Genomic DNA, 26635 nt, shown 5'->3' on the forward strand with positions numbered 1-26635 from the left:
TACTGTAAGAAGGGAGCAAAATTAAATCAATAACCTTCACTACATCATCATTTTGCTAACAAGGAAATTGACCTTTAAAAAACATTGATTACCTGACAAGTTCAAAGCATTTTTCAGCAATATGAAAAGTTAAGACACCAGGACTGCCACAGGGGTTATTCACTTAGCTTTGTGTATACATTTATTTATTTGTGCATTAGCTTGTCTAGACTGATGGACTAGTATGTAGACATGGATACATACTGAAGTTGAAGAACAGAATTTTGTTTTAGAGGGATGACTGGGGCTACAGGGATAGCTAATGAAGTAGAGTTGAAATACTTCAACATGAAAGTCTGCAAAGATGAGAAGGTGCCAGGTGAATTCATAGATTACAAAAAGTCCAAAGTAACAATCATTTATTTAGATGTTTCATTCTTTTGCAATTTAGGCTATGTCTCAGGATGCTCCTTGAACATGGCCTTGAAATGATCAAAAACTGCAATTTTGTACCTGAAGCCCAGCCCAACCCACCTGTCTTCTAAATTGTTTGTTAACAGTTTACACTTCCTCTTTATCAGATTAACCGTTCTTGATATAGTGTACAAGATAAGGATGATTCTCTTATTTTTCTATGGCAGAACAGTAGCGTTTCCTTACTTCCCATTAAAATACCCAGTGTTAGTCCTATGAAAAGGCAATTTGACAATGGTGATTAAAACTCTAAATGCAGACATTCTCTCTATACAAAATCAAAGTGCACGGCTGACTGACAAACATGCACTCAGCACACACCCCTGAAGTGCCACTATTTTTTAAGGCGATTCTTTGCAATCTGAAATTCAAGTTCAGACATGAATTTCCCTGGGCACATTTTTAATTAGAAAAGTATTATCTCCAGCTGTGCAGAGAGGGAAAATGGTACATAATCAGCAAATTGCTGAATCAACAGAAAACCTCTCACTGACTTCAGCAGTGCCCTAATGTGCCAGAGGTCTGCCACAGCAATTCAGTGGCAGATGCCTGGACTAAAACTCAGAGTTCTTGACTCTAGTTCAGAAAGTTCGGGCAAACTTTGTCAAGAAGAAATCTCAGGTCTTTTCCTCTAAGTCCTAATGGAATGTAATTCCAGGAAAATAAAAAAAAAAAATCACTTTGACATCTACATACTATAAGAAAGTTATGGTTTTGTTTGTTTGTTTGTTTGTTTTCTCAGAAATTCATTAATTCTTTAGAAGTGTAAGAAAATTTATTCAAATAACTGAATGGCTTATCATCGATCAGCCTCTTTCCTGCTGATGTCAAATGAATAGCTTACAGGGTTTTATGGTCAAAGTCATATATTCCAACATGTCTGAGCATTTTGCCATGTGAAATGGTTGGTTTTCTAAATAAAATCAAATAGAAGAGAAGAGGGGAGAGAGTAAAGAGCTTATCTATGTAAAATAAACTTAAGTGTTTGAGACTATATGGAAGAGAAAGAAAGATACACTGTAAAGCAGTTGGAAAAAAATTCGACATAAACGAGAGTATTAGTGGGACATGTTTATTCTTGACCTGAACACTGTAATGCTTCCAAGCAAAGAATATGCTTTCAGTAAAAATAAGCTTTAATTCTAATTCTTCAGCGATGAACTTCAACTGATTTGGAATTCAGATAAGCCTTAAAGTATTTACATATTTGAGGATTATCTAATTTTTTCCATACCTGGGGGGTCTCATATTTCTTGGCTTCCATAAGGCTGTGGTTACTGTTCACACCAGGGACTCTTTGCCTTTCTGTTCTCCAGCCCTCTAACCCCCCCGGATGTTACTCCCTTCTTCTGGGTTTTGCATGTTGCCCAGGCCCCCAGGCCCAAATGGCCTCTTTCTATTTCTGTGTTAGCAGTATAACTCTACCTTTTCTTCCACACCAGGGTTCCTAAATATCTTTTTTTTTTTTTTTTGAGGTGTTTGCAGTGATCCTGTTAACTATTTCTTTACATTGGTTTTTATGGTACTACCCTGTGCCTGATGCTCTGTGTTGCATTACTTTCCTTGTAGCACGTACCCTCCCAGCAGACTCTCTGGGAACTGCCCAGTTCCCTGCTCTTTATGGCAGCTTTCTTACTGCTTCAGAAGGCTGAGTTCCCCAACTCCATGTGCTCTTCAGTGCTCAGTCCCTTTTCATTTACCTTTCCCATATTTTATTTTATTTTTTCACCTGGGATAAATTATTTAGTTTAAAAGCTTCAGACTCCCATTACACAGAAAGTGTTTAAAAATGACAGACAACAGTCAATCAATCATCACTTGCTACATGCTCAGCAGTTACTCATCTCCTGTCTCCTTCTTCCTCCTACAGTCACGTGTTTTGATTCTTGCTCGAAATAGTAAGATTTCATTCACCGAGGCTGGTACATTCTGTAAAATTTTAGAGTTTATTTGGATGCAAATGTCCAAAACTCTCACAGTACAAACACACACAATCCAGATGATAGCCATGCCCTTCTAGAACCACCGCATCCTTCTCTATTTAAAGCCAGCCTAATAGGAGCCTCTACCTTCTCTTTGGTGCCACCATTTCTTCTGACTCCAAGCAGATGCCTTTTTCTTTCAGCTAAAATTCCACTCCTTGTTCTCCTCAGCCAGCTATTCCAAATTCCTGGACCCTCTTATGTATTTTAACAAAAGCATTTCACTGGCAATATTTGTGATAGTAAGTTGAGACTGACAATGGAAGGAGAATGGTCTAACTATCATTAATTTCATTAGGCTATAATAATTCTAAATTAGATTTCCATGGGATTTTAATAGAATTCAGTATAAATATAATAAATAGATATCCTATGGCCTCTGAGACTGGAGAAATAATGAAGACTTTTACCTTCTTGGAGAGTCCTTTCATATCTTATAATTTACAGCAATAATCTAGTTACCTGCAAAATGTGTGAAAAAAGATTCACAAAAACACAGAGTCTATTTACTTTCCAAAATGGTTACCCTGCTAATAGTCAAAGAATCCCTATTTAGATTATGTTTGGGAAGGGGAGAGTCCAAAAAAATTGTAAGGGAAGGAAGAGAAAAAAAAAAAAACACATTTGGGGGTAGAATTTTCCATGCTTCTTATTCACTTCGGAAGCCAGCTACCAAAAGATCAATGTTATAAAAGAGGAAAGTAAACTAGGTAATACAGACAGATGAAACATACTGTCACTGTAGACTTGATTTTTCAGAAACACTTATCTTGCAGAAAACCTAGGGAAAAAAAAAATTTTTTTTGAAGTCTTGCTCCCATATGAGGGCAATTCCAGGTGCAGGCAGACTCATTAGCTCCTTAGCATTATCTCCTTGCAGACCAGCTGACAGAAAATGAGAGGACTGTCTACTTGCACTAAAATGCAGATAATTTCTTTTCCTGGCATACAAAGCCTTACTGCTTCAGAGAAATATTTATAAACAATGAGAGCAAAATAAGGAAATAAAACATTGATGCACTGATCTAAAAGCAGTGTTTACCTCTCCAAGATCTGAATAGAACCCACAAGCACTAGATTGCAGCATGAATTGTTACTGCTGGGAACCTCAAATTGACTTTTACGTGCATGCAAAATGAGCATAGAATGCTACTTACGTATTAGCCTGCTTTGCTGTAAGTTCAAAGGGCACTGTGATCCCAGTTCAGGAGATTACTGTAATATAGATTTTTTCCAACCCACAACTTTGCCAAAAGAGAACAGACTACATAGCTTCTGGAGAATACTGTCTGTAACCTCTAAGACCTTCACCATAATCCCACCCAAGAGGCAAAATTGCATTTTTTTTAAATACTGTGAAAACAGTAAAAACTAAGTTTACCACCGTCAAAGAACAGAAGTATAAAGTCAGGGTTATTCAGGACATGGGAAGAAAGAAAAGCCAAAGGACTGTTTCTTTCTCACTCAACTAGCACAGGGTGCAGTACAATTTTTATGTGATGCAGCTGGAGAAGCCCAGCTATACCATGCCATTCCTCCAAGAGACATCTTCTCCCTTCCAACTTAGGTTAGGGCTGGATTCACCCCTGAAATTACTTATACGTAAATGCACATTGCAGAGCATAACAATAACTCTACCAGGATGATAAGAGTTTGACAACTAGACTGTTAGCCAGATCTTATCTTAAGCTACCAGTCTGTTGATTTGGCTTCTGCTGGTGTCCATGGAGCAAGAGAGGACTCATTTCACTTCTCTTAGACCTCTGCCTTCCCAAGGGGACAGAACTTACTAGGTGTCTTTCCAGTGACTAAGAGGAAGACTCAGTGTCTAGCTGAAAGTCAGGCATGATGAATCCTAGTCTTGGGAACTTCTGGTGAGAGTCAGCATGTTGTCAGATCCTATCTAAATTAGGTTTCAAAAAGAAACATTGCTCTTCTTAAAAAAGCAAATGCAGACATGGGAATCTGTCTCTAAGCATGGACCATTAGTGCTGCCTCAGACAGAAAATGAACAAACTCCATCACTTTATACAGAGTCCACCTCTATATTTGGGAATTAGTCTTCAGAGAGCATTAAATTCATCAAGATGAAACATGGAGCACATGTAGAGAAAACATTGGGGCATTATCATGCACAACCTGAGGCCAAGGGAATGAAGATCTCCTAGAACTGGTTGGAATTCTGGGCAAAGACAGGTTGTTTACATTACTCTTTGGAGGGTTTTCTACGAGTCTAATCTCCCCAGGCAAGGGTCATGTTTGTGTCCGTTACTTATTCTCTTTACTCTAGTGATCCCGCAGTCCTTCCATTGACTGCAATGGCTGTGCTATTCATGGACCGACTCTAGGATTGGACTGTTTACTAAGCAAATAATCAGAATCAGCAGATTTGGAGTCATATGGGCACCCAATAAGCAGCCTGTTTTGTTGTAGGATTGGGTATAAAATCCCAAATCTCATCAGCTCCTAGCTGTTGGCACCAGGACTCACTAACAGCAAGCAGAATGGCCTTTCACTCTGCTCTTTTTGTTTTCTTTGCTGGACTGGTATTTCTTGCTGAAGCTGCACCACTGGTGAGTCTTTTTTTTTATTCAACCTCAATCATTACAGGAATGATAATCTATATTTTCTAGACAACTAGCATCTTCCTCAACCATGAAATGCTGAAACCATTAGACTTCCCTAAAATGTTATTTTACTACCATTTTTTGATGTATCTTCTTCATAATTCTTTAAACTTTTATTTCACCATTTATCCATCTATTTCAGGACACTATGAAAGGGTATGGGATATAGATGTGACCTTTTATTTTTCTCTGTTTCTGTCAGTTTGTGACTCACATCCCATACCTTCAATATAGAGATAGCTTTGCTTTTTTCACCAAACAAGTGCTTCTCTAAAGCACTAAAAGGAAAAAAATAAAATAAATAAATAAATAAATAAATAAATAACAACAACAACAACAAAAAAAAAAAACAATATTCTTTCATTCTTTCACTCCTAGTGATGTTGTAGGTATTTCTTTGTTGGTTGCCCAGGCTAACGTTCCCGATTAAAATTTACTATTTTCTTATTTTTGATCTCACTAAAAAGGTATATTTTATAACATCTTCCCAGGGACACATGCAACTCTAAATATTTATCAAACTGTGTATACGTATGTATGTAAAATAAAGTGATCTGTATAAAGATCAAAGATTCTGCTGTAAGCCATAAACTTTTGTGAACTAGCTTTGAATACCATTTTGCAAAGAACTTGCTTTTAAGCCAATGTTAATTCTGCAATCTTCTCTTTGAAGGAAAGCTTTTGCAGGGCTAGTGAACAGCTCCTGTATAACCTCTCCTGCTTTCCCCAAGGTCTCCCATGGCTCTGTTGATTCCAAATGCCCTCTCATGGTGAAAGTGCTGGATGCAGTCAGAGGAAGTCCTGCAGCTAACGTAGCTGTTAAAGTCTTTAAAAAGGCCGCAGATGGAAGCTGGCAGGACTTTGCCAATGGGTAAGTTATGTGGTCTTACTGAAACAATTTCAAGGCGCCTTGGGCAAACAAATGTGAAATAAAGGGAATGGAGCTCTGATGAAAAAAAAAAAAAAAAAAAACAACTTTGTTTTTCACATGTCACACTATAACCAGCATTAGACACACTATAACCACACTATAACAGCACATGGCTTTTGTTCCAGAATTCATAAGATTCAAGTGGAACATACCTGCTACTTAAATTGAAACTCATATTAATTAAAAAAAAAAAAAAAAGATTTTTGCCTTACCTACTTGTCTAAGTAGGTTTAATAAATACATATTGTTTTTCTCCTAACTCCAATAATACCTGTCTTTCTATAAAAGGAAAAAAAAAATAAAGCCTATTTGCCAGAATTTTGTAGGCAATCCAGACTAACCTTTTATCTTCATGTGAAATGGATATAGATCTTAATTTTCAACAGTCACATACAAAATCCTTCCTGTAAGCTCCATCTGTACACACACAAATAACAAGTGTATTAGTTCTCTTCTGTGCAATAAACTTGCTTGTTGTATGAAACTCCTTAACATGAAGGATTTTAAGAGTCCCACTGTAACATAACACAGAAGCATGGCCACAGCATTTTTTTGTTGTCATATCTACAGATTCGCATGGCTTTTGCTATTATGACAGCTTGATTCTTACAAAGCATCCTCAGAACATCACTGAAAGTAGGCAAATACTATTATCTTCAGCCTGCTGGAAAAATATGTGGAACAGAGGGATACAGTTTTCTAAAATTTAAATAGGTAAGGTATTCAGGCATTTAAGTTTCATTGTAACAACACACTGATTCAGATTTTTAACTAAGAGAAATCTCTAGCAGCAGGAGGATATTCAAGTACAGAACAACAAGCGTAAGCATGGACAGGAACTACTACAGCATCCAACTGTCTTTTACTCGAACTTTTATAACATGATTTATATAAAAGCTGTAGAGAGAAAAAGAGGAGAACACTACAAGCAGAGACATACCTTTCTTTATCTGAAGGGTTTCTTTTTATTAAACTCAAAACAGACAAATGAAAAACAAAACCTTTCCCCATTGAAAAGGAACAAGGAGGTTAAGAGATAAAAACAGACACCTCCACTCCCAAAGGGTGAGTGTCAATCTAGGAAAAAAATGACTCTTGGAATGGATTTACATCCTTCAAGCAACAAAGTACCTCTTTAAAAATTGACAGGGTGCTTTCAAGAGTAGTGGAGACAATGATAATGTCTTGTTGTTAACAAGTATTTGTGCCATGATCAGGAAATCCAGGTTAATTTAAATGTTTCATCAATTGGTCTTGAATGTGTAATATAAAGTACAACTTACACTGGAATAAGATAAATATAACATAAGTGTTTAATGTCACCTTTTGAGCATACTAGTGATTTCTTGTTCAGTTTGCAACACTGCTCTTAACAAGCCCAAGGAAACAAATCTTGTGGTTCTTCTTAGCCAAGTTCTTTTGACACTTTATACCACAGAGAAAGTCTGAGAAAATCATTTATTTAAATTATTTAAATAAATAAATGAGGAAAATAGCCTTAGGCAAAGGAGAAGTATTTTGCTGGGGGAACATTAAACCACCATTTTTACTGCAGGTAAAGATTATGACCTTTCCTTTGGCTTGCATCTTAACCAAGGCTGCCTTCAGTGACAACACTGACTTAGGTTGAGCACACTTGTTTAAAATAGTTTTTCACACATGATTGCAATTTTCTTCCTTTGGGAAAACCAGAGTTCATCTGTGATAAATCTGTTGAAAATCTGAATGCAATCAAGGAGCACAATCTGTAACTACACCCAGCATGTTAATATTTTGAATTTCCATATGCCTCTGCTGTGTACTGTAAACGTGTCATTTTGTACAGATGTTTATAAAAACTTTTTGTTTTGTTTGGCTGTTTTAGTTTAGTTAGATGGTAGTTGTTTAGCCTTGCTAACACATTTTAGGGAACTTAGCAAACACATCTTGTAACTGTAGAATTTCAAATATTAATATTTAAAAGGCAGAGAAGAAGTTAGCATAATAACATCTGATTTTATTGAGAGGCTTATTTCAAAATAAATCTGGCCAAAAATATGCAAGGAAAGCTTAACTACAGCTGAGAGGCACTCTGAGGAAGGCCCTAGGGCTAGGAAGCCCACGATATGGGTTCTCTATGAGCTCTTCCCATGACTAGCTTTGACCTTCTCACTGCTCACATGTTTTTGGAAATCTAGGCCTCGTAGTTCAAGAGCTGTATTCACTAAACATTGTGACCTTGGGTGTGAATCATCATCAAAGAAAAATAAAAAGTCACAGCACATTTGATAGAAATACAAGTGCTCATACAGAAATACAAGTACTGCTCAGAAAGAATCACTTGTACCATTTTGCTACCAGGGCTGAATGCAGGAAATCCTCTGCCTTGTGCTAATTCTATCCAGAATATGAATCACACACTGTCCTGTTGGATGTCACCACAACAGTGGTACTTAAGGGTTTGCTTATGAGCAAACCACTAACGCTGAATGGCTATCACTTAATAGCTAAAGTAGAGAAAGTGCCATTAACTCTTGGTGGTGAACAGAAGGCTTCAAGTGAACCCTTGTTTCCAGTTTCCCAGCTGTTCTTGATGGTTAACATCTGCAGCTCTGGATCAGATAATTACAGAAAGCACCATTCAAGCTGCATCCACGTCTTTCTTAAACTAAAATTTCTTTATGTGAACAAAGATTTTGGGTCACACACCATTTTTTCCTTTTAAATGGTTTGTGTCAAAACCATCTAGCTTCTAAGCAGATACGTGTGAATTGCTAACTTGCAGCCTGAACAGTTCTGCAGAATCTCAGCCATTGCGTCACGTTTTCAAGGACACATGAGCACTTGTCAATGAGATCTTCAGCCTTTTGCCTATTGCCTTTTCTAAAGGCAAGAGAGGTTAAGCGAGGAAATACTAACGCTTCTTCAAAGACTGCCTGTGAGACATGTTTCAATCATGGCTTGGATTCTCTACAGGTATGGAAAGAATACCTGGATATTGCTGATTTCACCTGTACTAGACCTGTGAGACTTTTGTTAGTCTTCAAAGTGCTAGAGTTGAAATGTAAGAAAACCTGAACACTACCACAGCATTTTTGATTTTGTAACTTCTTAATTTAAGCAAAAGATCATCATTCAGACTTTTGTCATTCACTATCGTTAACCAAAGAAGACAAGCAAGATGGAGTAGTAGGAGGAGGCTGGGAAAGGAAAGCTGTAATAGCACAACTGATTCTTTCTCTGATAAGAAGCAGTAGATCATTGCATTCTCTCCTCCCTCTATTCCTCTTCATGCTTTTCTATTTTCTGCATAGGCAGCTATCCTTGTCATAGGCTGGGCAAGTCCTACTAGTTCTTCAAGTCAAAGTTTTCTTTATTTTTCCTTCAGATACACCAAATGGTTATGAAATGCTATATAAATATTTTCAGTAGAAAAAAATAAAATCAGATAAAAAGATTGAAATAAAAATAAAATAAAATAGTGAGGGAAAGGGTATATAAAGGAGTTAGGAGCCAAATATGTAAATATTTAAACAGTTGTCAAACAAAGCTTGGTCTTTTTCAGACTAATAGGGTGCAATGCCAACTATATTTCCTCCTTGCTTCTGGATTCCATTCACCCAGCATTTTGTTACAAGCTGAATATATAATCTCTCTGAGCTGGCAATTCCTATTGCTCATTTACATGGCACCCAGTGGAAGAGGACCCTGCTCTTTGACCAAGACATGGCAATTTGAATTAATAAAATCTTGTGAGGCTAAATTGCTGTTCCAAGACACTACCATTCAGGGTTACATAAAAACACATCAGTGTTTAGATGTAAAACCTATAGTCTCAGTGCTAATAACTACTGAATAAAATCATTTGCCACTAAAATCTCTTTTCTCTAATTATAATTTGAGAATTGGCATCTTGCCTTTCATCATGACAATCCTTTTCCTAAGCCACTAACATTTGGTTCCAGAGGGCACTTGGTACAAGTTTAACATGATATTAAAACAGGGGTCTTAAATATAATCCCTGCCATAGCAACAAAAATGACCAAAGAAAGCCAGTCAGCTTTAATTTGTGATGTATGTGGATAAGCTGGTAGCAGGGACAGGTTCTGCAATACGGAAGCATACACTACACAGGAGAGAATTATTTCAGATTATTAGAAATCATTCAATGTTGAATTTGGCTATACAGCACCTGTGCTATTTAACACTCCACATTGACTGTTTCCGTTTAACAATTAAATGACAGTATAAAATATTTATATAGGTATTTTATCATTACAGGAAAACCACAGAATATGGTGAGATCCATGAGCTCACAACAGAAGAACAGTTTGTAGAAGGAACATACAGGGTTGAGTTTGACACCAGCTCTTACTGGAAAGGACTTGGCCTTTCCCCATTCCATGAATATGCTGATGTAAGTATTTGCAAATATACCTAATAACCTATATACCATGCAGCAGCATGAGCTGGACAGAATAAATGTAGTTCTTTGATATTGAAAATGCAATAAAATGGTTCACTGCCACCTAACATTGTGCAAATAAAGACAGTAAACAGTCAGCTAAGCCAGAGGAAGTAGCCAAATTACCTGCAAGTACAAATTGGCACAGCTCTTCAAAGAGGAGCTGTGCCCATTTAGTTTAGTAGAGACTTTTGTCCAAAAAGAGCTACTTTATTCAAAACCATGCAGCGTTTTAAAACTAAACAAACAAACCAAAACAAACCAAAACAAAAACACACAAAAAGAACATAGTCTCCTTTAATTTAATTTGCTGAAGGAATATACAGATTTGGAAGCCTTAATTTTATAGAACATTAACTCTTACTTAATCAGGGGGATATCCTTCATACCAGTCACCTGAATTCTTGTATGATTGGTAATTACAGGCAAAAAAAAATGTTCTTTTTGGTGTGCATTTTTTATGATGCTCAGTACTGATATATACAATAGAAAAAAAATAGATAAAAGAAAAAAAGAGGCATAAAAAGATAAAGAAATAACCATAGCGGGAAAATAAAAATAGGTTGTTTCATTGATACCCAAATTCCATAGTCAGGTTTTTTTTCATGTCACATGCTCCTCTTTGCTTTCAGTCCGGCATTGATTTATAGTGTGCTCTTTTCTATGACATTTACTTAGTACTTCCAAAAATTTTGTTTACATTCTTGAGGCTTACACTGCCATTTAACTTAAGTTTCTCTAAACATTCTGTTCAGTGGTCTGGAATGACTATGGAATTATTCTGTAGAACATTTTAAATTGTTAATTTATGGAGACCTGTGGAAGACTAAAACAAATGACTAAGGCCCAGATCCATAAAAGCCTGAGGTGCAACTTGAGTGATTTAGGCCAAACAGATAATCCTCATAAATATTCCCTAACCATTTGGATGTCTGAAAATTGCTGGGACCTAAGAATTTCACCTCAAAAGGTGTTTAAAAGCACATAGTTGAGACTGTTCCAGCTAGGCTGTTAAGATGCCTTCCTTTGACGTAATGGTCTACATTACCCTAGGAAGTGGGCAAAGTTCAGTGACCATCTGTGTACAAGGTAATTCTAGCCTTCAGTTCTCATGTCTTGGCAGCTTAGACTTTGGCAGGACTAGGGTGGAGGACCGAACTCTCTAGTCCTGACAGTTCAGAAAACAGTTCAAGTATTAGACTAAAGAGAGCCATAGAAAGGGGCTCAACTGAAGGCACTTTTCCTGGGAGCTGCGTGTCTCACCTTCCAAGAACTGATTTGGAGAGCAGCAAATGTCAATTCTTTTAGAACAAGGGTCTTATTCTTTTCTTGCAAGTCTAGTAACTCAGCTCTCCCATTAAGAACTGACTCATCATCAGCTGTGTTAAAAACAGCACTGAGGCACCGAAGTATTGAAAGTGGCTTTGGGCTCCAACTGCCTGCCTTGCTTGGAGCTTGGACACCTCACACAGATGTTGTATTGAAGTTAACAGAGGATTTCACCTCTCTGTCTTTCTTACTGGTTGTTTGAGGTACCTCCCTCTCCTCCTCCCACTCCACATCACAGACTAGAAATAGGCATGCCTGACTCAGGTGTTAAGTGTCTTCACCGCACGTCACCACAGGTGAGGCTTTTGTGGACATTGGTCCAAATCACACTAATTTCTCCGTCTTCAGCAGGTGTAATAAATTAATGGGGAGCATGACCCTTTGCAAAGGAGTTTGACCGTTGACTGAAAAGAACTATCAAAATAGTCTACACAGGAACTAGAGCATGCTTCCTGATTTTAAACATTAAGGTAGTTTTGAATGTGTGCTGTTCATCGTGATCACAAGTTTTCTCTTTTCCAGGTGGTGTTCACTGCTAATGATTCTGGTCACCGCCATTATACCATTGCCGCTCTCCTCAGTCCTTTCTCTTATTCAACCACTGCTGTTGTCAGTGATCCCCAGGAATAAACGTGTACTGTCATTACACAAGCACCTTCCTCTGCTAGGACTATTGTAGGCTTTTAGGAGGAAGGGTTTTTCTATTGCTAATGCATATCTTTTTGCTATATTAGTTTTTGTGTTTTTTTTTTTTTTCATTTTGTAACCTGGCAAAAATTCAAACAAGTCAATAAAATGTTACTTCTTTAAAACAATTTCTACTCTATTGGTGAAGTTTTATTGTGTTATAAAGTGCCATGATTTGTGTTTAAGTGCAAAGGGCATCTGGAAACTGTGTGTGGCATATGGAAGTAAACTAACACTTGATTTGGTTCTGTTATCTTTCTCCAGTACCTTAAACAAAATCTCACCAAATGAACTGGCTTAGAATAAGAAAGTTAGAGTTCTGCTACTTCAAAAAAAAAAAAAATCAACCAAACGTACTCAAAATAATAAAATCATCTATGTTATTCATAGTTTGCACACAGAAGAGACAGTCCCACAATCAACCAGGTCACAGGGTAAACAGGAGAAATTCTGAATATCTAGCAGCAAACGATGTAGAAAGATTGTTAAAATATATAGATGTAGAGAGCTGGATAAAATCTATGTAGCTTTACTTGAAACTTTAAGGCATACTTTGTTGATTTCAAGAGGAAGAGTTGCTACTCACTGAATCTAGAAAGTTCTGAAGTAATTTCAATTACCACCACTTTTAACAACTCTGATCTTTAACCCAGTTGGCTACCATATTCAGGTGCATTCCAATTAAATCTCTAATAAGTCAAATCTCTAGCCATTACCCATTAAAAAAAAAAAAAAGTCCTAAATTAGAAGCATCACCTGAATATGCTCTTCAAAATTTTAGAAGCAGAACAAGGCAAACTTTAGAGTAACTGTGATTCAAATAACATTGTTGATAAATGGGCACAAGAGTGTGAGGGCTTTAGCAGTGATTTCTGTAGACTTATGGCCTATTGTATTTAAAAATATCCCGAAGCAGAGGAATTATTGTTTAATGGGATTATGGAAATGACAGAGGTCATTACTGAACTCATGCCATTCAGAAACTATCAGTACTCATCTGCACTGACCTTGGAGCTGATCTCTACACTGAGAGCCTACTGGGATGACTGCATACCAAGAGAATTCACAAGCTATTTAGTTAATTTTCTCCCTGATTTCTGGACTCCAACAAAGTTACACAATTCTAGTAAACAGTGCAAATAGTTTCAAAATAACACCCATGTTGAAGCATGCATGCCATTTCATGTGAACCTGCTATTCCTAAAGCTTGAAAATCAGTAGGTTTGATTTGCAGAAGTCTATGCCTAGCCATTTAATTAGAATGTAAATATGTTCCTAAAGTCATGTGTTGTCATCAAAAATAAAAAATAATAATAAAAAATAAAAACAATAACAAGGAAAAAAGAAAAAAAAAGGAAAAAAGAAAAAGAAAAAAGAGGCTAACATCCCTACTCTGCATGTAGTCATCCACCTGAGGACAGGGTAAATATAGTAAGAGTGTATTTGCATAGGCCTAGCCAAAAATCAGAAAGAGTTTCATTTCAGGAAATAACATTTTCCAAAAATGAAATAGAGACTTCTGGTGGGGGCTGACTTGCAGCTGTAAAGGTAAAGTCCCGAAGTTGTACTGAATCTAAGGAACAACTAAAGTGACAGGATTTAAAATGCTATTTAGCTGTACTTTCAGAAATGGGTATGTATGTACCTAATTAACATGCTGGAAACCAAAGATGGTATTTTCCCTCCAGGGGAATACATAAGAAAACTAGATAGTTCACACATTATACACTTACCACAGGGAGAAATCCCTTAACAGATAAACATGGATGAGTCAATTATGCCCCACTGTAACCACAGTGAGATTCTCATAGAAACTGAAATTGCCGAGTTGACAAGAAATTTCTATATCTCTTAAGTATATGACAACTATATGGCACTATTACTCAGCAAAAAGAAAAACAAAACAGAATAGACATTTTTTTCCAAGAAAACAGATCACTGAAGGTAGGTAACATTTACTATATTCCCACAAACAATAATAGAATAGACTTATTTTCACAGACAAGGTTCATGTTTGTATGGGTTACTTATTTTCTCAATATTTACTAAGTAAATAGTAAGAATCAGCAGCATGTTGAAAGTCATATGTTGTTTTTTTGATAAGTAGCTTCAGTTTAGAGGCCTTGATATAAAAATCACAGACCCTGTCAGTTTGTACTTGCTGACACTGAGACTTCCTAGTGATAAGCAAAATGGCTTTTCACTCTGTATTTCTTATTTTCTTAGCTGGCCTGGTATTTTTCTCTGAAGCTGCGCCACGGGTAAGTGTCTTAGGATTGAAGCCCTTCATATTGATGTAGTCCCAGATTTTTTTTTTCTTTAATACAATTTGTGTAAGTGAAAAATAGAATATTCCATTTTATTGCAATTATTTTGATTTTGTGGTATGTATTGACTGTAGTTCTCTCCTACTGCTCTTTTTCTGGTCCTTCTTTCTCCTTCTGCAGTGATAACTGAGAGTTTTCTGGTTAGAGAAGCAGCACTTGCTATCAGACTCACCAACTACATGAAAAAGGGTTCTAAAGAAGAGAAGTGAAAAAATACCATAGTCACTACACAAAAGCCTTGGACCACTCAAAAAGCAACTAAATCCCTTATAACACAATGAACAGGTCATGAGGAATTTCAAGGCAGTTCTGGCAAGGTCCTGCAGTCCTAGTATTCCTTATGGTCCCCAGCACTTCCTCCCATGTTGGTTTTAGCTGCATTGGCTGAGTAGATCCATGCTGGAGTGATGTCTTTTCTAGTCTTCTCCCTTACTGCTCCCATGAACTCATTAATGCAATCAATGAACAGAGACAAAGCCAGGATCCCATTTCTCCTCTCTCCACTTACAGAGGACTCATTTACTCCAACAAAGCAAGCTAGAGATCCAGACTTCTTCAGCCTATAAATCTCCTAGAATGGACTTGTCTCTCTCTCCTCCTACTCATTCTTCCTCTCAATCTCTGATCTTTGGGAAAGTGAATATCTGACCAACTTCGTGAAAAAAACAGGACTTCCATTGAGTTCACAGGGTGAAAAAGCTGGGAAAATAGCTGGTGGCATTACATACCCCATCGCCATTACCTCAAAAGAAATGGTAGAAAGGAGCATGTGCATTCCAGAAAGTGAGCCTGAAGATTCAGAGCATATGGGTGGTATAGATACATGCTGATATATTTGTCTGAAACAGGGCAGGGTTATTGGCCTGTGGGATATTTGATACATCACAGACTGTAAGAGGGGAAGTATGAGAGAACTTGCAAATTTCACCATCTACATCACAATCCATTTCGCAATGACTAAATGGAGATCAATTATTGCTATTTTGAGCTCATCCCTGATTAGCACCTTCCACGTAGCTCTATTTTCTCACTTTTCATCTGAAGAATTAGGCAATGGAAAGTCAAAGCCCTAATTCAACTCTACCTTTGAGTATGTAAAACGTCAAGGCATGACCACCGTTTTTAATGAATGTATGCAGAGGGAAATTACAGCCATCCCATGTTTGAAGAAAGGTTTTTTTCTTCTTCCTGTGCATAGATGTCAGGGGATAATAAATCTTATCTAAAATGGTGTTAGGAAAGACTCAGTATGTGGTGCTTACCAAGTTCACAGCAGAATTAAGATAACTTTAGGGCAAGAAGACTACATCAGAAGCCCTCAAATTTAGAAGGCTTTGCTCAAACTGCCACCCCAAAATACGAAGGAAGAGTTATAAGATTTTTAAACATTTCTAGTTCTTCTGTTAATTTAATTATTTTCTGTTTAGGTCACAACTTATTTAAAAATTTATGCTGTAGATGATGTGTAGAAGAGCCATCCCAAAGGGAAAACAAAAAGGCATTCTCACACACAGCTGCAGTGTCTCTACAGCATACATGACTACTCTCCTCCCTACAACCCCTGACATCTTCCTCCCTGGTTCCATTGTTTCTAGCCCCCCTGAAACCTTCAGGCTATATTTCTGCAGTGCACAGTGATCTTGTTGAGGAGATGGTATATTCAGCATAGCTAAAGAATAAGGTCCCTTACTGCTTTATTATGACCGATGACTTACCTTTCTTACAACATAAAAATCCTCTCTTCCTACCTGAAGGACCCTTCTGATTCCATGCATCCTCTTGTAAAAATTCTGGATTCAATCTGAGGAAGTCCAGCACCAAATGTTCCAGTTAAATTATATAAAGCAGCTGCAGATGGATCTTGGGAACTGTTAAATTCAAAGTAAGTCATACCAAAGTAATGAGTGGGAGAAGAGAAAGGTAATGGGAAAGCCAGAGTTGAAAAAACTTCACGTTCTCTAATGAACGACTTTTTTAGTCAGAGAAAAGATACACTATTGAATGAACAGCATTTTACTTGCTGCAGGTTGTCTTTTAACTGTACTACAGTTTCAACTACCAAAATAGCTTTATAATGTTAATTCATTACAAAAGGTCATTTTTCATTTTAATACCCACCAATGAACTGCTGCTTTATTACCAGAGGAGTCAGGCGGACTCTAGTTTGTTTGAAACTGACTCTGGTTGAGAATTCCACCTTTATTGACTGTTTTTCTTCTTTCAAAAAGGATTTTCGTTTTCTACAACAGTACAGCTTTAAAAATAAAATGTGGAATTGTTCAGAACATATACTACATCATAATTGATAGCCTCTTTTTTTTTTTTTTTTGAGGAAAAGGAATTAGCCAAAATGAGAAGGTGTTGATATAAAGATTTCTTACCATCTTTCCCACAAATAAGAATTTATATCTAACAGGAAAAAAAATCTTAAATATTTAAACTTGCCATGTCTTTTAAAAAATATCATTGCATAATTTAAAATATAGATAGCTTTTTTTTTGGGGGGGGGGTAATTGATCAATTTTTAGTATATACTAACACTTTAAAAACTCAAAAGCATTTTTTTTCTTAGAAGTATATAATATGAAATTGAAAAAATTGTTAGGGGTTACCCAAAATTAACATTCCTTCTCTATTCAACAAGCAATATCTCTCTTCTACATTCTCTCTCCAAGATATTTGCAGAGTCTCACCCAAGACCTTATTCCCAGGATTCTGTTAACACTATATTCCATCTAAAAAAAAAAAAAAAAAAAAGTGAGATGGGGAGATAGCAATTTCTCTAGCATGATTCCAGACTCAGATGCATTTGTAGAAAGTCCATGAAAAACTGTACATAACTGGCTCTTTGGTGTAGTAGGGCAGTGCGCTGGCAAAAGCAACAGGGATTTCATATGTGTCCTTGAAAAACACAGCTACAGTGAAGGCTGCACATTTCTGCATAAGCAAACCAAACTAAAAAAGAATGATGTATTCATGTTGTCCTACTTAAACAATTTGCCTCCTGCTCCACAAATAAGATAGCTTCACAAATACTCTGTCACTAGAAATGTATGTAATTTCCCATTAAGAGGGTGTTCAGATTAGATATCTTGAAATTTGAGCCTAGAGGCTTTCTATAGAGATACTAGGATACTGAGCTGAACAACTGGATGTTGATCATAGCCTTAAAACATACTTTGGGTTTGAATCAAAGAACAAAGTAACCTTAAGATGAGGTATATGAAAGATGTGATAATACTAAATCAACCTCTCCAGTCTTATTAATTTATAAATAATGGAAGGTTAGGAAGGGATTCTAAACTAGCTCTTCTTAATTAAAAATATATTTGGTTTTAGCTGAGAAGTCTTATTAGAGAAACAGTTATCTAAAAATAATCAAGCCATGATGAAGGAAAAGTAGAGACATTTGAATGGATAAAAATAAATAAATAAATAAATAAATAAATAAAACACAAACAAACAAACAAAAAACCTGCTAACTGACAGCATCTTGCAAGATGCAAATGACTTCATAGTTCTACGCGATATTAAAGCACAAATCCTAAATAGTGTACTGGACAAAGACATAAATAACATTCTAATCTTTATTTTTCTCTGCATGTAAGTTGAATATAAAGTATGTTGAGAAAAGGATTTGGCAGCTGGAATACAAAATAGTGGTTTGTGACTACTAAATGCAGATACAAGCAGCAGTTATTTGTGAATAACCTACCCAATTAAATACCTAATTTTATATAACTTATTCCACAAAAATAGGTTTCAACCAAGAGATGTGTTTGAGAGACAGTATGCAATATTGTATCTAGAGCCCCATATTTTGGTTTGTGTTCAAAAGTCTATTGTTTCAAGCTAGTACTATACCCTTGGGTAGTATTGATAACACCTTTAAGTCAAACGAAAGCATCTATTTTTTGAGGATGCAAAACCAACTAGTTAGTACATATACCAAGGAATTCCATAAGGCTACACTGTTGGCTGACATACAATCACTTCAAACAGTAGATTTCAAATAGCTGACTGTAAAAAATATTCCTACTGATAAAACAACTCAACATATTTAAAAAAGAAAGCAAGCTATGGAAAAGTTGAGTTGACCCTATTTACTTACATAGTTAAGCACATCATACAGCTTTCACATTGCTTACAGCAATGGTGAAGTTTTCCATGTGAGTTCGTTTAATTAACTCTAAGACTCTGCCAAGAGCCCACAAACAATAATGTCAACATTTGGCTCACCCCCAAACCATGCCTAGTAGTGACATGGCAGGCAGCCATCCACTGTGGTGATCATGGGAGTAGCAAATGCCAAGATAAGCTCTGTGAGGCATCCGTAATACAGATGGACATAAACCATTCCAGATCAGTAGAGGTATTAATCACATTACTTAAGCTATGCACTTGAGTTCAATTGTTAAGAACTACATTTTTATAGGGCTTTTAACCAAAATATGAAAGTGCATTCTTCTCCCACTGTACAGACAAACCAATAAAAATCGAGAGCTCTGAGAGCTCACAACTAAAGAACAATTTGTAACAGGGACATACAAGATCGAGCTTGATATAGCCTCTTACTGGAAGAAACTGGGCTTGAACCCCTTCCATCAACATGCTGATGTGAGTATTCATTTTACTCTGTACATTAATTGCAAAGGATATATTAGATATGTGGGATTCAATTAATAATTTCACATATTGAACTTACTTTTCACTTTAAAATATTTTAGTATTAACACTTCAAATCTACAGTCTCAAAGCACTGTGACAATGCACTCATGACAGAATCTACCTACTAGCTTTCCCATAACTCTCAATGAGATCTTTGATGCATTACCGATGAAGAAGTTTTCCATCCTTCTGGCTACAGTTACCTATGATTCTGAGACTAGACTTGAGAGAACAGGTAGACTACTCTATTAAGTTTCCTGGGAAAATAATATTTCTGCCTTTTGGATCTAATATTTCTTTAGGTGCATACAAAGTTTATAATTTAGATTTCTAAATAAATGGAAGTGTGAATTGTTTTCTGGATACCTGGATCCTCAATTCACAACAGAATGAAATATAACAAGTTTTTTTTAATTTGCATGGGACAGACAAACTGGTTAGATGATGGTGGTCCAAACCAGGTATTAACTGAGGCCAGCTCCAGGGTTTAGAACTCATTGGGAACTGTGTTCTTCCCCTTCACAATGTCAGATCCTTCATGTGAACTTTCAGTAACAACAGCAGTCCTGTATTAGTTGTTTGCTGGACTGTGACAGATCAGTGAGCACCAACACAGCTGTACAGTTTGCAACTGCTGCCATTCCTCATCTCCTTAGAGAAAAAGTGGCAAGCACCTGGCCTAAATTTTGCTTTGGCCTCCCTGAAATGGGTAAGAGATGACAATTCTTATTCTAGATGATAACGAAGGTTAACACTGGACAATCTTGCTTTCTGTGATAACTGAAACAAGAGATAAGATGCAAGATTCATAATGTTCAAGAGAATTGATTATACCTCAAGAAAGTGTTCACGTCTATATTCCCGACTATCATCTTTCCTCTCTCAATAAAAAATAATCTACTAATCTATAGGGAGGAATTGAAGGAACATGAGCTGATGGAGCAAAACCTAAAAGGGCTGTTGTAAATAACTGTCCTATGGAAGGTCATTATTGAGCCGTGGCCAAATGCAGCACTTCTGTACCTACAAGATACTCAAGCAGGATTAAAGAAATGCATTGCTTCATATTTTGGAGTAAAGATAGTTGCTGTAACACTGTTTCCTTTCCTCAACATTTAGGACTTTATAAGAACAACAAAAACTAATAAAATACTTGAAAGAGTAGCTTAAAAAAAAAAAAGAATCAGTGTTCACAGAAAAAAAAATAATATTGTAGTCATTTATCAATACCAACAAATAAATTACTATTTTAATAATAAGAATTATTATTTGGATAATAAATGTGTGATAAAACCATAAATAATATACTTTAAGTAGCATGTATGCTTTTAACAAAGGACATTTAACCAGTGATATGTGTGTGACAGATCACTGGCCACATCACCACAAGAGAAGATATTTCCAAATTTTTTGGGAGGTCAAATTAAACAATCACAATGTTTCCATCTAGGTGTAGGTTTATAACTAGAGATCAATTCTTATTTGTCTTGTGTTTGTTTCTTCTTTTTCCAGGTGGTGTTCACGGCTAATGATGCTGATTATCGATATTACTCCATTGCTACTCTCCTCAGTCCCTTTTCTTACTCAACTACAGCAGTAGCTAGTGAGCCAGTGGAATAGAAATTGATATTAAGCATGAAAATTTAGATATGTAAATTAAATTTTCCATAAACGGTAAGAGTAAAAACATAGTTTCTGACCATAGTAACAATTTTAGAATTTGCATAGCAACTTTCATAGTAAATCACTAACAATAACCATCAAGTTGTTTATTCCCTTTGTTAACTTTAGGAAGATGTACTGACTTTGTTTTCAATTACTCTGCTGAATAAAACTATTTAGAGAAACACATTCAGTTTAGAAAAAAACATATTGACTGAAGTCTTCCATGAAGTTAATAAGCTACGTTCCTTGACAACAAAGTGAACAAAATACACATGAAAGATGTCTCATGGTAATTAAGTGCACAGGAAATGCAAACCACCACCTGCCATCTATGTATTCCTGAAGCCCACGATGGATGAGGTCACATGGAACTCAAGGTCCCACATATTAATCAAATAATCTTACCTCCCAGTTTTGCTTTTGAAAATACAGAAGCAAAAGCAGCATTTGAGTGACAGCAGGGTACAATAACATGTAAGGATACTATGTGTACTTAAAAAGTCTCCTTTCCTACTTCTAAATATAGTATAACCAGTAAAACTTCCAAGGACAGTCCATATCCAGTACTGCAGAAAAGTGTATCTATAAAACATACTTGAAGATGTATGTGTGTTCTCATAAAACTCAAAGTTCTGCAAATAACTTTGTCCTCAGTTTAAGTATTCCTCCCAGAAGACTTGCATACTTCTAACCTTCAGACACTTTTCTAATAACTGTAAGATAAAAAAGAAAAGGTACGAATGAAAATTGCTAGTTCCTGAGAAAACCATCTCTACACTTAATGCCAAGAGAAATATTGATGAATCCTATTTCATATTCTTGTAATCCATATATAAGGAAAATTATTTCTAAACAAGAGAAAAGCCATTATGAAATTGAACAAAATAGCAATGCTTTCTTGGAAAAGTATGTAAAAATGCTGAGTCATTTAGCCCAGGAAAACAAAAACAAAAGCTGAAAGCATATAAATACCATTAAATTACCAAGGAATTACATTAAATACCATGGAATATAAATTTCCCTTTATGGGAAAACAATTGGTTAGGGCTAGGGCTCAATCCCACCACGGCTTAGCCTGATTTATTTGATGGCCAAACTCCCTTTCATGTTGTTGTCCTTTTGAGGAATTATGCACTAGAAAAATGAGCCCTTTGCAAAAAAAACACAAAAGATACCTCTCCACAGAACCTCAGAATAAACAAGCCAACACAATCTTTAGAACATTATATTTCATAAAAGACAATGATAAAAAAGTACAAACATTTTCATGAACAACAACAAAAAAAATGATAGTACACAGGAAATTCCCAGCATTTGTTTCAGTGCATTTTTCTTTAAGCCTAGCATACATACCTCTACAAATAAAATAATCTTAAGTACACTTCCTCTTGCTGATAAGCAATGGGTGCTTTTAATATTTTTAAGTAACTGGCTCATTAATAACTCATTACAACATAGTCATTAGTAAACATAATAGAAAAATAGACTGGCAAGATCCAAGAAAAAGGACATTTTGCACTTTCTTTTCAATATATTCTCTAGTTTGAAATGGATTTTATATTTTATATTCTCCTATTTAAATTTAAAATACAGAAATGGGCTTAAGAGTATCGTAGTATATTGACCAGATTCCAGTGTTAATATTTCTGTAATATTTTTACTTTTTAATTTGCAAAACTTTCAGAATCTTGTAAAAATACTTTCTCTTTCTTCTCCCTCCAACTCCTCTAAGAGAATACGTCCTTAATTTGCCTGGTCAGCAAAACCATTAGAAAAAGCCAATGTGACCAGCTTCTCTCTCTGTTTTACAAGAATTATGAAAATATCAAAAGGAATGTGCACAACTCTTAGTTCTGCATCACTTTTATTTTGTTTGAAGGCACTGTCTATGTTAAAATTCACTAAAGAATAATACTGAGTTCAAGCAGGTAGCATACAAACACTGTTTTGATATAATTTAAGATAGTGACTTTTAAAGTTTCCCAACAAAGTGATCAAAGTTATTTAGAGAGGAGTTTTAGTATTAATATTTCATAATATAACATCCATCACTTTGGGGCATCAAAATGTAAACTTTTTAAGAACTCAGCTATATTTCATAATCCTTTCACATCCTGGTTTAAAATCAAATTTTTCCTAAGACCAGACATGATTAATCACTTGCAGCTGTAAAGTTATATTAGTTTAGCCACAGCATATGTGTAATATAGTATGTATATATATATGCATCTATACATATATATGCATTAGATTTTTTTTTTTAAATTGCACATTAATTTCACAGAATGCCTAACAAATGGGCACCAAAGCATACGTCAGAAAATGGTAAAGACCTACAGTACCAAAGGATGTTTAATAATCGCAAGTGCTAACCGTAAGTGAACTTGTACTGAAAACCAGATATCACTTCAAAATTATATGAAGGATTTAAAAATTTATTCAACAGTTCTTGAAGAATTGTGTTATTGTTATGAAATAAGACCGGTTTTATTTTGAAGATGTAGTTGTTCATACATTATATTATCTACCCTTATCCATATTCTTCAGAATATTCTATATACCCAGTTATAGAAAAATACACCAGGAGGTGATCAAACCACTTAAGCATGCTTTTGAAGGATGTTCTGTTCACTTTATGCTTTTTTTTTTTTATTTTCATTGCATCATTGCTAAAGGATACTATATTAACTGGCAGATTTTAGGGTAATTCTCATAAGGTTTAAAATATCCCTTTACGATTGTTCTCAACTACTTCCATTATATCTTATATTTCTACAAAATATTTGGGATGTCTACAACTAAGATTGTAACTTTACTTAAAAATGACTAAGGGTAAAATTTGCTGCTGGGATGTCAAAGAGATAAAAGGTGTTTATGGCAAACAAACTCAAATATACACAGCACCACACTATCTGTGGCAGCAACACATAGAAATGAGTTAGTATTCTTTGTCAACACTATTACAGAACACTCTATGGATAAACAATCCTTATTATATACTGCTTTCCATTCTTCATGGGAGCAGAAGTCAGTCTTTGGTTCCTAAAGAGTTGAATAACTGTCACAAACAAAACAGTTTAGGAGATCTTGGTCAGTATTCTTTGCATTGACATAGAAAATAAATGATTCAGTCCTTTTCCTTAGTATTAACTAGGGATGTAAAAAAAAAATAGGAAAAGATAATACTTAGAAGTGAGATAGCATTAGGTAGCTTAACATTACAAGCAAACAGAAAATAAGAAGATATGTTTTTTGTTCTAAGCTAAGGAGAGAGGCTAGTTACTCGTACATTTAACACCACAAAAATAGAGAAACAGACAGGACCGATCCTTACTGGGACTGTGCAACCTCAATCTCATTCAAAGTCATAGACTTGAGGATACTTAGTGCATCATAAAAGCATTCAGCACTCTACCAGAATAGGCCCTTAAATAGCTATATTGATATATTATGGGTGGAATTTTAAAAAGCACTTGGGACTGGCCTATTTTCAGTTCCACTTATGCCTTTGTAAGTGGAACAATTTGGCCCACACTGTGCTTCTGAAAATCCCACACTGCAAGCATTAGAACTATGTTTTATTATTTTCTTAAAAATCTAGCTTTAATATTCTTCCAATGAAGACACGTTTTTGGCTCTTCTGATTTTGGAGGAATAAAAGTGCTGTTTACTAGGATTTGAAAAAAAAAAGAAAAAAAAAAAAAGAACAATACCAAAATACTGTATGCACCCAGACACATTGTTTTAGGCATTAAAATCCCTGACATTGACACTAGTGGCACACGTAGAAACAGTTAGAGTTTGTGTAGATCATAATACGCAACAACCGCAAGATTTTCCATAATACACATGCAATACGTATATAAATATGATTTAGATGGCAGGCAGGGTATCATATAGTTTTGCTGGCAATAAATAAAATTAAAAGCTTTCTTTCGAGCAAGTTCATATATGAAATTGATTCTTCTATATAGATACGCAGGAGGCCTAGAGCTCAAAACTAGTATAACAGTTTACAGTCATAGCTGGCCAACAATTAATATTTCCTTCATTTCACATAAGGTATAACCTTTTTTTAAGCATACTTACATTTTACACTTGTTCTTTCATGCTAATAAAAACATTCCTATAGAATTCAAATGAGAACACCCTCAAATACATACTGAAGCATACTGAGCAATTTAAAAGCAATGTACACACATTAATTTACATCACATATTTACAAAACATATTTTAAAAAGGAACAAAAGCATTCATTTAAATATGGGGGGGTGGGAAGGGAGCAATTTAGTATAAAATAAAATCTTGGAAGAAGGATCCGTCTCTACTTCCAGTGAAGCTAGAAGTCTGTTTTCTGCAATTTATTTAGTTGTGTGGTTATTATAGAGAATATGAAGGAAGAAGGCTTGAACAGTTGTCTCATGCTGTAAACATCTGAGTGGTAGCTGCTGGCTTTTCTTTCAGAACAAAATGCATGGTGCATACAATAATTTTATTTCTCATCCCAAATATGCATCATACCATCCAATGGTCAAAATCCCTAATTCTAAGCTGCTGTTTGTTGTGAGGGTTTTTTTGTTGTTCTTGTTTTTGTTTCGTTTTGTTTTACAGTGTCTATACTGTCTATTAGTATCTTCCAGTGTTAAAAGTTTGCTCCAGTAGTGTTGCTTTGTCATTCCATTTCCATCAATAGTCTCTAACAGGAGCAAGTTCTGGTATGAGATTAACAGTTATATTTTTATACAATCTACTGACAAGTATTTTAGGAGTATATATTAAATTGTTCAACCCATCAATATACTGACGTTCTCTGGAATACCTCAGAAGTTTATATCTGTAGAGGGAGTTGGAAGAAGAAAACATGAGAAAGATTTGCAAGAAACCATTCCACTGATGTTAGGCATGACACTGTAACAGTTAGTTCATTTTGAAATGGTACATTCTTTAAACCCTGAAAGTACCTCTCAGTCATTTGAAATTACTAAATTACTTACCTTAACTTTAAAAGCCAGCCACTTTCACCAGTTTTTTTAATACAATTACATCGTATGTTCATGTACCTAAGTTCATCTTAAGACTAGATAACAAGTTGGGCAATTTATATATATTCTTCTTGTGGACCCAAATTAAAATAATTTTTAAAGAATATTCAATTTCTTCCTCTTTTTTTTTTTTCCTATAAAAACTCACTATAGAGATAAGAGAAGATTCAGGTGCTTTTGCAGTGTATCACCACACATGCAAAATGTCTGATCTTCTCTTCATTTCATCCTTGAGACAACTGCATTTGCAAACATCCAAATTGGAGGTGATTAAAAAGCAGTTTTCCCTCACGGATTACTAATATATATATTAGCTTCATATCACTTATTTACTCTTGTCTACAGTACACATCGATTTTCTGCTTTATTCTTAACTGTTAAATAATGATGCTCCCAGAAAAAGAGATACACATTTATAGAACAATTGAACAGTATTTCTAGTTACTTGAAAACTACACAACTTACAAAAACCCTCTATTT

The 26635-nt window shown here is 35.5% G+C and overlaps 2 protein-coding genes and 1 pseudogene across 6 annotated transcripts in view; 2 read left to right on the plus strand and 1 right to left on the minus strand.

Annotated features, from left to right (window-relative positions):
* The first annotated feature begins 4850 nt into the window (after positions 1–4850).
* LOC308188903 (transthyretin) lies at positions 4851–12581 on the plus strand. Its single transcript, XM_080578408.1, has 4 exons — positions 4851–5008; positions 5794–5933; positions 10254–10389; positions 12289–12581. The coding sequence occupies exons 1-4, from the start codon at positions 4940–4942 to the stop codon at positions 12394–12396; spliced, it is 453 nt and encodes a 150-aa protein (XP_080434534.1). The 5' UTR covers positions 4851–4939; the 3' UTR covers positions 12397–12581.
* The window catches only part of B4GALT6 (beta-1,4-galactosyltransferase 6), a 37055-nt gene continuing 22900 nt past the window's right edge, over positions 12481–26635 (minus strand). The window contains exons 9-10 of one of the 4 annotated variants that reach the window (XR_013945854.1): positions 16529–21826; positions 12481–14972 (exon numbers count right to left, since the gene is read on the minus strand). Coding sequence is in view for 3 of the 4 variants with exons in the window: in XM_080578404.1 (XP_080434530.1) it covers positions 25800–25947 (148 nt within the window). In the remaining variant the exon portion in view is untranslated. Of the gene's footprint in view, positions 21827–22324; positions 25948–26635 lie in introns of those variants that run through there. The other 3 variants (XM_080578406.1, XM_080578404.1, XM_080578405.1) reach the window with 3 other exon arrangements.
* LOC308188904 (transthyretin-like) lies at positions 14646–21068 on the plus strand (annotated as a pseudogene). Its single transcript, XR_013956129.1, has 4 exons — positions 14646–14714; positions 16535–16662; positions 19262–19397; positions 20961–21068. The product of XR_013956129.1 is annotated as a transthyretin-like (transcript).

This window comes from Anser brachyrhynchus, assembly GCF_964034855.1.
Source record: "Anser brachyrhynchus genome assembly, chromosome: 2".
Lineage (NCBI taxonomy): Eukaryota > Metazoa > Chordata > Aves > Anseriformes > Anatidae > Anser > Anser brachyrhynchus.

Bases quoted from the DNA above. Each gene is read 5' to 3' on its own strand.
- LOC308188903 (XM_080578408.1), top strand. From the start codon at position 4,940: ATGGCCTTTCACTCTGCTCTTTTTGTTTTCTTTGCTGGACTGGTATTT. The intron at 5,934-10,253 runs GTAAGTTATGTG...TTATCATTACAG, and splicing joins TGGCAGGACTTTGCCAATGG to GAAAACCACAGAATATGGTG. The intron at 10,390-12,288 runs GTAAGTATTTGC...TCTCTTTTCCAG, and splicing joins CATTCCATGAATATGCTGAT to GTGGTGTTCACTGCTAATGA.